Genomic DNA, 14,173 nt, shown 5'->3' with positions numbered 1-14,173 from the left:
GATTTTCAGGAGTGTAGATTTTCTGAAGAAAAAGGCAGCATATCGATTGCATAACATCGGATTGATGTATTCGCTGCATTCATGGTTTTAACTGGTCGACCACGTGTTTCCTGTTTGTACGCAAAAAGCGGCGCGCAACTCTTCCACAATACTTGCAAATCCTGACAGTTATTTCCGAAAATCGTCTATTTTAGTCAATTTGGTAGACTAGGTTAGGGGAGAGTACCATGGGGAACAGAATGTGTGGCAGGTGTATTGACGAGAGAGATACTTTCACTATGTCAACTGACCAAAGAGCGACCTTGTCCTTCATTAGGAAGCATTCTCTCATCAGAGGGACCACAAACTAACATACTGCTGTATTCCAAAATGAAGTACAGTGGAACCCCCCTATTAAGACCTTCTTTCTTCCTTTCTTTATTTGGTGTTTAACGTCGTTTTCAACCATTCAAGGTTATATCGCGACGGGGAAAGGGGGGAGATGGGATAGAGCCACTTGTCAATTGTTTCTTGTTCACAAAAGCACTGATCAAAAATTTGCTCCAGGGGCTTGCAACGTAGTACAATATATTACCTTACTGGGAGAATGCAAGTTTCCAGTACAAAGGACTTAACATTTCTTACATACTGCTTGACTAAAATCTTTACAAAAATTGACTATATTCTATACAAGAAACACTTAACAAGGGTAAAAGGAGAAACGGAATCCGTTAGTCGCCTCTTACGACATGCTGGGGAGCATCGGGTAAATATTAAGACCTTCAAAAATCAGAAAATCAGGCCTAAAGAGAGAGGGAGTCTTAAAATGGAGGTTAATCTACAAAGGTTATGAACAATACGTCTGGAAAATCAAGGTCTTAAAAAGCAGGAAGTCTTTAATTGGGGGGGTCTTAAAAGGGGGTTCCACTGTACATAAGTGTATGTGCATGTTAAGCTACATGTACTTGCATGTTTGTGCGGCAAAAACTATTTTTTTAGTCTTATCCAAACATTCTGAACACTCACAAGAAAAACAGCAAACACCAAGAATACAAAAGATAACTTTTATTCCTACTTTTTGTCACCGTGCCAAGATATGTGCAGTGGTCAAATGAAAATGATTGTGGAATCCAGTACAATTCAATCATGCTAAACTGACACAGGACAAGACTTAGCACCCTTAAGAGGACTGACTGCATTGTTGAGGGAGCAGAGGGATGGGGGGTATCCATGGCAGAAAAATCTATGTAATGGAGACAATCTTTCCTTTCATTTAAAATGTCTCCTTCTCAAAGAAGGTCACACCTATACCACAAACAAAATACTTAAAAACAAAATGCCAGAAAAACATTCAAGTATTTCCTCATCTGCTAATTGGTCAACCAAAACACTCTCAAACTGCATATCCAGTAATCCAGAATGCTGAAGCTCTTCATTTTGAGCTATACAAATGAATCTGGGCAGCTGATGCCACCTCACTTCCAGTATCACAGAATGTGCTTCAAAAGGAACACGAATTTTCAAATAAAGACTTAACTGAGCTTATGACAAAATGGATCCAACCTTGAGTCATGGCAAAAATAAAATAAAATAAATAAAATGGAGCTAGATAGAGTAGAAAAGGAAGGATAACCCTTAAAAATGTACTATGCTAAAACTACATCTATGATGCAATTTGTACAAACTTCCTTTGTAATCACAGATCATATTCGATTGTAAATTGCTTCTGATATCAAAGAGTCTATTCTTCTGTTCATACCTCAAAACAAAACTATTTAAGGTTGGAAGTGAAACTGAAAGTTGTTCCCAAAGCTAAATTAAATTTCATTAATAACCAAAAAGAAAGAAAAAACATTTCTTTCACTCTTTGGTACCAATTACATTTTTTTTAACTCACAGGGCCTTTTCACCTTTAACGCAAAGCATTAATATTTATTAAACAATAAAATTCTTTTCCTGTTAAGAAGTATTACATCTGTGACACGACTAAGATATTTGTGCAATAAAACACAAATTAATCAGTAACAACATTGCAATAAAACACTGAGAAAAATAGGAACAAAACAAACACTGGCATGCCATTTTAAAATCAGTAAGATATACTTTCTTTCTTTTCTTTATTTGGTGTTTAACGTCGTTTTCAACCACGAAGGTTATATCGCGACGGGAAAAGGGGGGGGAGATGGGATAGAGCCACTTGTTAATTGTTTCTTGTTCACAAAAGCACTAATCAAAAAATTGCTCCAGGGGTTTGCAACGTAGTACAATATATTACCTTACTGGGAGAATGCAAGTTTCCAGTACAAAGGACTTAACATTTCTTACATACTGCTTGACTAAAATCTTTACAAACATTGACTATATTCTATACAAGAAACACTTAACAAGGGTAAAAGGAGAAACAGAATCCGTTAGTCGCCTCTTACGACATGCTGGGGAGCATCAGGTAAATTCTTCCCCCTAACCCGCGGGGGGTAGTAAGATATACACTTTAATCAAGTGTACATCAGCAACAGAGTCTGTACAATGGTCCACACTATGACCTGTTATTTACACAAAAGTTCTACGCAAATTACACATATACTCTTTGTGAAAGTCTGAGGCAAGTGATAGTGAACCCCAACACATATCTTGGGCAAGATGAAAAGAGATTCTTAGTCTTGCTGATACGTTTCAAGACTTTGGAACAAAATATAATTTGTTGTTGCTTTACGCTAGACCAGAACAGTTTGCAAACAAAAAACAAAACAAAACATGTTTTAAATGCAGCAATGTGGATGTCACTGTATTTCACTGGAAAAATTCAGGAATGTCCTCATTCACTTGCTTACAAAACCAATAGCTCTATTGCGGCTACCGTTCTGCTCTATATACTAGTGTGGAGGTGCAGTATGCCCACACAAAAAAGTAATCTGTCAAACAGTCAATTACAAGTTAACCACAAGGATTATCTTAGAGCTGTCAGAAGTCAGAAAGCATGAACAGATTCAGGCCTTGATACAAGCAGCAGCAGCAGCAGCAAACACAATGCAAAGATTCGGACAATGCCGGAATCCTAGAAAAGATTTCTTTTAAACACAAAAAATGGACTGAAAAGAGCTGCCTTGAGTTTCCCCCCTTGGGCTACCTGCGTTTTCTCAGCCCCGTGTACATATAGCAATCGTGTCCTCGTCTGTCAGCACAATACTGGGAGGATATAAGCTCAAAACTGCACCATCAACACCTCTGAAGCTTGGATGATGTTCACAGATCATACACATTGTTTGCACATGCTGCACCATTTTAAATTTTCAAGTCTACCTTGACAGCATTTCCCCATGAGACCTTTCCTTCAAACCCCTATAAGGATACTAACCAATACAGCATTCCTGCCCCAACCCCCCAACACATATTCATGGGTGGGACTGCAAAATGTCATGAATCCTGAAGAATGTTAAGGGGGGGTCTGGGGGCTCCCAGACGCTGAAGGATTTGTATAATTAACAACCCAAAAAACGTCGCCACAGACATTACGAATCCGGATTTCCGGCATATACGGGAAGAATCCCACCCATGCATATTTATTGCTCCCTAGCTGTTCCTTCACTTCCAGTCAAAACGAACTGGAACTTAGTGAAACAGAAAATACTGCGCAGGGTGTGAAAACCATAGGCAGTAAAACCACAGGCTATATTATTGTGCAAGGGTCCTGAACCCTCTAACCTGAGAAAACGGCTGCATTGTGACGTGAGATCCAGACAGCTTGCAGCCATGGTAGCAAGCAAGTAGATGCTTTTGGTATTATGTTTAAAGTACTAATTCAAGGACATCCATAAACACAATATCTGCACTATTAGCCCCTTAGTCCTTGTTAAACCATGGAAGAATATTTAAACTCTTTCCTCATCTATTCACAGCAGGTGCCACACCTTGAAGCAAAACATAAAAAATACCATTTATGTCCGCAGTAAACATAAGAATTGACAAATCCGTTATTAATTCAAAACAATTTTACAAGTGTTTCAACAATACACTTTCCACAGAACAACAAAAAAGTACCAAAAATTTCTCTTTTTGTTAACTTTCTCTTTGAGATTACAACAAAAACGGAGAACAAAAAGTGCAGAGAAAGAGGGAGCATTAGAAGATGGGAGAGACAGATATTCAGAGAGAATGACAGTCACAGATTAAGAGGGAGCAAGACAGAAAAATAGCTAGCAGACAGAGATTCAGAGAAAATGACAGTCACGGAACTGATGCTGCAAGCAAAACAATGATTTCTAGCCCTTTAAAAGCAAAGAGCCAAATAAAGTAAGGCAATGAAGTGGTGTTTTGTGTTATCACAGACAGTATGAAGAAACCTTGCATGTAAAGAATGCTATGGGTGGCTGCGTCTTCTACATCTAGCACAACCACACTTTTTCTTTTTGCCCCTGCTGCCAGTCTATCTAATCTACGGTACCTGTCTGCTCAAGGATGAAAAGCTCTGACCCACTTCTGGTTTCCACCAATCTCGCTCTGACTCAAAACCAAAGAATGGAATTTTGAAAGTTTTTCAATTTGTAAAAAAAATATGCGAATTTACTTCTTTTTGTTTTGTGAGAATTAAGCTCAGAAAAAAAATTCAAAAATCTCAAAGCAGACAAGCTAATAAGGCCAACTACAATACAACCATTTTGGAAACAAACTGATGAAACTGTTAGCAGAAGATAATTATTTCTTTATGTTTGCAAGTCGTTCCATCCTAAATCAACTGGGATCCTCCTAATTGGACTGAGCAGATGCTGATTAAAACCATGCAGTGCAAACCCTAAGATAACCAAGGTTGAAAGGAGTCTGTACCACTGTTGAAGATTTAACACCAGCAGTAATGTTCCTAGACACACACACAAAACACCCAGTTCATATGATTAAGACTGGACTGTTAATGCAGGGATTTCTTTCTTTCTTTCCTTATTTGGTGTTTAACGTCGTTTTCAACCACGAAGGTTATATCGCGACGGGGAAAGGGGGGAGATGGGATAGAGCCACTTGTCAATTGTTTCTTGTTCACAAAAGCACTAATCAAAAATTTGCTCCAGGGGCTTGCAACGTAGTACAATATATCTTTCTTTCTTTATTTGGTGTTTAACGTCGTTTTTAACCACGAAGGTTATATCGCGACGGGGGAAGGGGGGAGATGGGACAGAGCCACTTGTCAATTGTTTCTTGTTCACAAAAGCACTAATCAAAAATTTGCTCCAGGGGCTTGCAACGTAGTACAATATATTACCTTACTGGGAGAATGCAAGTTTCCAGTACAAAGGACTTAACATTTCTTACATACTGCTTGACTAAAATCTTTACAAACATTGACTATATTCTATACAAGAAACACTTAACAAGGGTAAAAGGAGAGACAGAATCCGTTAGTCGCCTCTTACGACATGCTGGGGAGCATCGGGCAAATTCTTTCTCGTCCCAACCAATATGGGACTCCCCCTAACCCGCGGGGGGCATCGGGTAAATTCTTTCTCGTCCCAACCAATATGGGACTCCCCCTAACCCGCGGGGGGCATCGGGTAAATTCTTTCTCGTCCCAACCAATATGGGACTCCCCCTAACCCGCGGGGAGCATCGGGCAAATTCTTTCTCGTCCCAACCAATATGGGACTCCCCCTAACCCGCGGGGGGTGACTGCAGGGATAGAGAAAGTTGTTTAGAGTTTGTTACCAATGACAAGACCCACAAAAAGCATGGTCGGTAGGTTGGTTACTTTTTTTTTTTTGGATTGAATTTTTATCTTTTATTTACACAGGCGCTTGTGGCTTTTTCTTGGCCAGAAATAATAATGCGAACTATTTCTCCTGGATACCGGAGAAAAGTAACTTTCCTTGTTAAGTTTTGTAATTGTTATTTTTTTATTTTTAGAAGGATCAAAACAAGTTCTAGGGTCGGGATGACAACATACGGTCAATCCGGTAATTGGAGACAGTGAATTTTTGTGTTGGCCAAATCATGCGTTTCCAATGAAGGCGATGAAAAATACATGTAGTGGATAAAGGTTCTAAATAGTGTTATTACTTGTTCAATGTGTTAAAGCCTGTTTTAAGAAGAAACTGAACCTACATGGCTTTATCTTTGATAGTGCATAAGGTTACCCCTAAGGAGTGCACAAAAGCAAACAAAAACTACCCAGAATACACAGACACAAACCTTCATACATTCTGAAGTCAAGCAGATTATCATTAACAAAAAGCAAAAAAGACAGAATGGAAAGTATAAGATGTAAACATCCATAGATTTTAGTCCAAAGTAACCGTGCCGCTCTCAACGTGAACAAAACCAAAGCTGAAGGTTCAAACTCGCAGAAACACTTTTGGCATGTGTCGTATAATATAATTCTGTGTGGAAAAACATCAGTTAATGTTGCCATTTTCAAAGTCTATACAAACATGTTTGGTCTGAAATTCCATAACAACATTGAGAAAGCAAAAGGCATTTTGACAGTTATTAATGTACAAGCTGCGCAGTGTTAACAAAACCATGCCCTGTAAAACGACTGATTTTTTGAGACATCAGTCACTCTGTCTCGTTGCTCGATTCATCACACCAAACTTCTCCATCATTTCAACTCGCATTAATATAACTATGTACATGTGGAGAAAGAAAAAAGGGGTTATCCTTCTTCAAAATATTTAAATAGAATGAATAGAACAGGTGAACAGAGAACACTGAAAGCCAAGCTCAAAACAGGTAACAAACACAATTCAATTTGTGTCAACTGTAACACACATTATATAACAAGCAAATTCCCATTCATCGTAAAACCTAACACTTACACTCCCGTCCTCTCTGGCACAATGGCACTTGTATCCTCACTCTCTCTCCATGCAAATGACATCAAGCACATTTTTCACAAAAGTGCACAACAAGCAAAAGTGAAGCCATTCAAACCATTCAGGCACATTTTCATCATTTTTGTGTAAACGTGTCGCAAGAATATCTTTAAGTTACTGTACACAGTCTTCTGACTCTAGTATGGCTGGTAGCTAATGAGCACGGAACTGTCTGCAGTCCTAAAACGCATTCAATTAATGTAGTCAAAACAATTCTGAATCCGACCTTAAACCTCAACATTTCATCCCAAAGTGCGTTTTCCAAGATGGGCTCTTGGCTGCAAAAAGCGATGACATAACCGCTGACCAGAAAGACTTCATTCAACCTGACAGTAGCAGGTTAACCATGTCTTTTTAGCATGGCTGGGAACGCAGAAGAAGAAGAAACATGTCTTTTGACAGCATATCAGAAATGCGGCATCTATTTCGTTCCCGCAGTTTAAAGACCCAGTAAAGCATATTCATCATCTGCCTGCCTCACACAAGCCTAGCTGAGGTTCATGCAAAAGAAAAGAACTACAATATATACAGAGGTTCAGATCTACAAATTCTGCTCGCAGAGAACAAGACACCATCAACCAAAACAAAAACTGAACCCTGTCACAAAATGGACAGGAAAGGTGGTAGCAAAACACTGTAATTCAGCCACTGACATGGACTGAAGTGAACTTTCTTACAAAATTTTGCGTTTAATATACGGTTCAACTACATCGCTTCATAGCTTCAATACACAGAACATAAAGAGAACTGAAAAAAGCGTAAAATAAAAAAAAGTTGGAGGTAATAATGACTTTGGTTTATGCAAAATGGGCGGAAATAATAAAAGGAGATTCAACTGAACACAGAGACACACTCAAAGGTACTGTTCTTTTTACAGGAACTACTCCGGTCAGTGTCACAGACCAATCCACGCTTTCTGAGGAGAAAAAAAATCTGCCATTTGGAGGCTTGCACAAATTTAACGTCCCATCCACAAAACAAAATAAGCGGAAGGTTACGCTATGCTAACTTGGTTTTTCTGTCCCCAAAACTAGCGTCTATTTAGGACATGACGTGGTTATATGCTAGGGAGCGGAAGGTTAAAACATTTTTTTTTTAATATTATTTGTTTAAATCTTTGTTCTCACGCTGAACAATGTGTAAAACACAACAATAACACCAATTGTTTATTCAAACTAATTTTAAGCTTTTCCTTTGTCTAAAATATGCAGAGCTGAATTGAAGAAATGGCAGGTTTTCAGAAACATAAAGTGATACTTTGAATTTTAAGCATCAACTAAATGGCATGTGGATGTCACACTTATTACACCTGTGTAAGCCAAAGTCAGCATGTGAGATTGACCAAATGAGACATGCAAGAAGAACACTACCTTGTCAGGTCTGGACTTCAGATTATTGTAGCAAAACCACCGAATGTTATATACATACAAAAAAACAGATACAATCAAGCAACGACATGTTACATGTCATGACATTTACACTTCTTACAGACTTAGTCATCACATATTTAGAGCCAGATGGTACAAAACGCTTCCCTGCATCATAGCCTATATAAACAAAACTCTGAATATGTACTGTCTTTCAAATGCTCAACATGAGTGGGGGGGCTAGAAGAGCTAGAAGAATACATGAAAACAAGATTGGGAAGGAAGACGAAGGAATCTTTCTTACAATCAACAAAATGAATGTACACCTACTTAAATCTCCTGAATTAGCCTCCCTTTTATGTCATCTCAGCTCAGATTTTTTCCTATGTCACACAACCAAATTTTCTTTATGATAAAAAGACATACCCTTTTATCATTATTACTATTAGTCTCCATAAATAATTTTGCAAGTTTAAATAACTTTTATTATAAATCTCACAATGCAAATGTATGCACTCATACACACCTTGCAAAGTTGCATTTAAAATTAAATACAAGCAGGAATAACGTCAGATCATACAACTTTAGACAAGAATATTTCAGACAGAACGTGAACCATAGAACCAGTTCACTTTAAATATGTGAAAATATTGTGTATATTTCAAGGAAAATAGAAGGTACCTTCTCCCATGCTGGTTTGTACCCAAATAGTACAATACAATTCTTTTAATTTTTAAAAATTATTTTTTACTTTTCAAAACCCAACAGTTAAAATCAAGTTTTGTGAGAATTTTTCAGCAAAAGTAATTAACAACTTTTAACACATAAAAACCACAAGGACATTAAAATATTTTTTAGTTCAAGAATATAGTCACTCAAAGGTCAATTCAAAAAGGCTCTTGGCGAACAACACTCACTATGCAAGGCTGAATACCTCTTCAAAACAAACATATTTGTGTTTCAAAAAGAACAATTTGGTAAAAACCTTTCATAACTTTCTAGTTATCATCTCAAAATTCATCTACCGTTACTGTTTCTCAGTAGCAACCTCTGTACTGGAATGTACACATACACAGCAATGCCTGCTCATAAGGTAAGCATTATTCCACCAAAGAATGCAGTAAATCTTCAAATCGAATTTCACAAAAGAAATCAAAAACAAACAGAGGAGATAGGACAGGAGATTACAGAGTTACGCACACATAGAAGGCAAAGTCATCTTTCCAATCACCTTTCATATAACATCTGGCCATTACTTCACTTTACAACACCGGTACCAGCAAACTCAAAGCCACTATCAAATGACTTTAAAGTCAACAAGCCAAACCCCACGCTAAGCCAAACAAATTCACCTCAAACACTGAAAACATTACATGAAACATGTCATCAATGTCCACAGTTAGTCCCAAGGCCTGACAACTGTTCTTCCCAAATCATTCTTTCTTTCTTTATTTGGTGTTTAACGTCGTTTTCAACCACAAAGGTTATATCGCGACGGGGAAAGGGGGGGGGGGGGGGGGGGTGATGGGATAGAGCCACTTGTTAATTGTTTCTTGTTCACAAAAGCACTAATCAAAAAATTGCTCCAGGGGCTTGCAACGTAGTACAATATATGACCTTACTGGGAGAATGCAAGTTTCCAGTACAAAGGACTTAACATTTCTTACATACTGCTTGACTAAAATCTTTACAAAAATTGACTATATTCTATACAAGAAACACTTAACAAGGGTAAAAGAAGAAACAAAATCCGTTAGTCGCCTCTTACGACATGCTGGGGAGCATCAGGTAAATTCTTTCTCGTCCCAACCAATATGGGACTCACCCTAACCCGCGGGGGGCTCCCAAGGCCTGACAACTGTTCTTCCCAAATCATAAAGCAGGGGCAAACAAGTACAACGATAAGATGACACCAGTGTTACCAGTCACAACCTTTAGAGTTCACAGAGGAACAATTATTGCTACCACCCTGCTAGGGATTTCCTCAGTACCTGGAAGAAGAAGAAGACACCTGTATTGGTGGTTACATTTCACTGCTCAATCTATGGACAAGAACAAGAAGTGACATGGTTTACCAAAAGCACTGCACGATTAACCACAAGCAGAAGACATGCAAAGAGCATCAAGTTCTGATCTTCAGTCTCAATTGGCCACTGCTGCTGCCACTGAGGATTAATCACCTTTCACCAGATCCCCTTTCCCTCAGCTTTTCAACACAGACATGTGTATACGCACGCACACAGACACACAAGTATGCAGTCACATGTATATATATACACACTCCCCAGCACACATCTACATGTGCTTGCAAGTAGAAGTACACACACACATTTGTATATGCACGCACACAGACACACAAGTATGCAGTCACATGTATATATATATATATACACACTCCCCAGCACACATCTACTTGTGCTTGCAAGTAGTTGTACACACACACACAACTCACACAATCAGCGGGGACGAAGAACCATGGAGCAGACAAGAAGCGAAAGTGAAGAATGGAAGAAGAAAAGGGAACAAGGTTACACTAAACTCTGTCAGAAGAAAACAACTGGCAGCATCCCATTATCTGGCAAGAATTGCTACCAACAAAATATCTTCTTGTACAGCTATGGCACTTTTTGTGCATTTACTCCCGCATTCAAGATTCAATCATGCATTAGACCTGCCACATAACATTAAATTCTGCATATTTGTGCACAGAGGCAAACGCGGGTGCATCAAATGAACAGCATGAGCTTTCGCCTGTTCAAAATGTGCCCAGCAGATGCAGGGTTTACGTTCGCTTCTGTTGCAGCTGCAAAAATCTGTTACCGTACACCATGACCTTGCGTCTGGTGTTAACAACACCAATGGAATAAGAGAAAAAAGTAATGATGTCTGAAGGGGTGAAAGCATGCACGGCACTAAACGTGTGGTGTATACATGAAGACTAAATGGTTGGTAGAGCCTGGGGCCTGACCTAACTGTGGAAATTGTTAGGTCCACGGACACCACAGGCAGGACGGAGAGATGAAGTCAAAGAAAGTTGTAGTGGTGTGTGTCGCGAAGAAATCACTCTGAAGGTGCTTGCCCGTGTCTCTTATCATGGATGCAAGCAAGCGCCTGTTCTTGTCCCAGTAAAACTGAAAATCCACCGCTTCCGAACGCTAGTGATAATGCCTGTGGTAAGAAATCCCTCCACAACTGCAAAGGTGCGTGCCACGTGGATCTAGGCTAGGCCGTTGTCCTCCAACGACACACAGATCACCATCACCGTAAAACACCTTTCCCCAGGCACGCACAAATCACCATCAAGAAACAATGCCACAGTTTGTCCCTGAATAACCAAGACAAGAACGCATCACCGTCTCTACACACTACACGCTTTTGTTGTTGTGACAAGAACACACAGTACCGTCATAACTGACAAGAACACACAACGCTAACAGAGAAGAAGAAACGGGTCGGGCGACTGCTTCCAAAGTCCTCTCTCAGCGTGTGTCACTGGCCCTCGATGGTGGGACTCTGATTGAGAGCAGAGGCCGGGGGAACAGCCACGGAGACAGACAGCGGCGCAGAGGACGGTCTTATGGCAGAGAGATCCCCGCTCTCGCTCAGGTAGTGCTTGATCAGTGGGCAGAAGGCTGACCCCTGGCTGGGCTTGAAGACAAACTGGTTGGGTTTGACGGGACAGAAGAGAAGCGGCTCCTTGATGGAGGGCCTGCTGGGGCAGAAAAATTAGGTGCTACAGTGGAACTCCCATAAGACACCCCCCCCCCCCCCCATTTTAAGACCGCCCCATTTTAAGACCGCACCCTTTTAAGACCCCCCCCCCCCATTTTAAGACCCCCCATTTTGAGACCGCACCCTTTTAAGACCTTGCTTTTAAGACCGCACCCTTTTAAGACCCCCCCCCCCCCATTTTAAGACCCCCCATTTTGAGACCGCACCCTTTTAAGACCTTGCTTTTTCAGATTTTCTCTGCATAACCTCTGTAAATTTACCCCATTTTAAGACTCTTCTTTCTAAGACCTGAATTTCTCATATTTATTGAGGTCTCAATCAGGGGTTTCCACTAATGACTATAATTATCTCAGTGTCCGAACACACCAAAACCAATACTAAACCCACATCAGGATTCGATTTAGAATCCTGCCAATGCCACATACAATCTGAAAATGACTCAAAGATCCATTTGATGGGTCAAAAGGGCCCACTGATATTACTTCCAACTGTGCCAACCAATGCAGAGTTTACATTTGGACTGAGAAAAGCAAAAGCCTGTACCAAACTGAGCAAGCACAGACATATAACAGGATGTGTGGACAATTCTTCCAAAACAGTCACTGTGGTCAAAATGCATTCATGTGCATCCCAAGACTTGTTTTCATTACTTGTCATCAGTTTTACAATTATGCTATCAGTGATACTTCCTTGAACATTTAGAAACTCAGCTTGAAGTGGGAGTCAGTGAGCACAGTAAAGTTTGTTTACATTTTCGTCCAACTATGACCTCGTGTTTCTCTAATCAGAAGCTTCAGTCAACAATGCCCAAAGTTGCAGAAATGGCCACATAAAGAGGAAAATCCTACCCTCATTTCGCTCCCAACACCATCTTTTAGCTTCTTTGGACAACAACAAAAATACAAGTGGCAGGGGCCTACTTGTGAAATACTTATAGTGAGGACAGAAATAAAGACAGACCAAAAGGCAGTAACAAAGAAAGCAATACAATCACAGAGGATTGTTGACTCACCTAGATTCTTCAATGACTTTCACTTTCTCGCAGCCATCAGGAGGCAGTCGCACAAACGGACAAGACTTCTCAAGCTTGGGACTGGACACAAACTTGGAAGGTTCCGGTGAGCCATACTCACTATCACCTGCAACAAATTGTTAAGTACAAATGAACACAAATTTGGATCCATACAACAAGACAACGGCAGCTACAAAATATTAAAACAAAGCAACTCTAAAGCTTACAAACAGATTGTCTCCCTTGGACTGACCAGCAAATGCAATGCCCACAGTATCCTGAACTGAATAGCCAACACATTTGAGCTATAGCTTGGAAATAAATAGGAAGTCGAAGTGAGGCTAAGAAGTAATCCATGCATATTATATCAAGTTAAGAATGCATGAAATACAAGGAACAGCCCGCAATTTAAAATTCTAGAAAAAAAAAAGAGGCCAACACACACAAAAAAGGCTAAAACCAGCAGTTCTGCAAGCAGTGGTGCAAAATGACTGAAACGACACACTAAATATGATCTTTCTATCTAATTTGCATTCTTGCTCCCACAAACACCCCCACCCCCACCCACACTCACACACTGTCTCTTACACTCAACCCCTCTCTCTCTGCTGGGCGGGGAGATAACTTGAATCCAGTTAGTCGCTATCAGCGTCGGTTCCATCCCCACGTTCTGCAAAGGATTTATTTCCCAGTCAACTTTGTTCCGACTTTCTTGGTATCCAACCTCTCCCCACCCTCCTTTATACCTTATCCTTTGCAATGACAAAGCAAGACAAGAACCTACCTTTACTAGATTTGCTCTCCAGACTGTCGGAGCGGCACTCTGGGTGCAGGAGGTCAGTGGTGTAACTAGGGGGCGCCAGCGCCCCGGCAACAGCAGGACTGACTGAGTCTGGTCGATTGGCGACCACAGGAGGAGCGCCAGCGCTGGTTGGCTGCACTTCTTCTGCAGCCCGAGCGGACGGTGTCTGGGTGTCCACGCTGCGCGTACAGCTCAGCCGTGTTACTTCCGGGATGGGGGCTCGATGCCCATCTGGTATATCCTGTGCCTGAAAGACACATGGAAATAATTAGTTATTTACATAGTGCAGGGGCTAGGATTGGAAAAAGTGAGTTTAGCTTACAAAGGCGGGGGGGGGGGGGGTCTGGGGGCCGCAGGAGGGCCCCCCGAATTTGAAGATTTTTTTTTACCTAAATTGACCCCCCTCCCCCAAAGACGATTGAGC

The 14,173-nt window shown here is 40.5% G+C and overlaps 1 protein-coding gene across 1 annotated transcript in view; it reads right to left on the bottom strand.

The window, feature by feature from the left end:
* Window positions 1-1,029: 1,029 nt before the first annotated feature.
* The window catches only part of LOC138981481 (glucocorticoid-induced transcript 1 protein-like), a 45,242-nt gene continuing 32,098 nt past the window's right edge, over window positions 1,030-14,173 (bottom strand). The window contains exons 6-8 of the mRNA XM_070354414.1: window positions 13,732-13,996; window positions 12,948-13,074; window positions 1,030-11,912 (exon numbers count right to left, since the gene is read on the bottom strand). Coding sequence (XP_070210515.1) covers window positions 11,693-11,912; window positions 12,948-13,074; window positions 13,732-13,996 — 612 coding nt within the window. The 3' untranslated portion in view covers window positions 1,030-11,692. The remainder of the gene's footprint in view (window positions 11,913-12,947; window positions 13,075-13,731; window positions 13,997-14,173) is intronic.

The sequence above is a fragment of the Littorina saxatilis genome, linkage group LG12 (assembly GCF_037325665.1).
Source record: "Littorina saxatilis isolate snail1 linkage group LG12, US_GU_Lsax_2.0, whole genome shotgun sequence".
NCBI lineage: Eukaryota > Metazoa > Mollusca > Gastropoda > Littorinimorpha > Littorinidae > Littorina > Littorina saxatilis.
The sequence above is the reverse complement of the archived record's forward strand: the minus strand, read 5'-3'. Positions and strand labels throughout refer to the sequence as shown.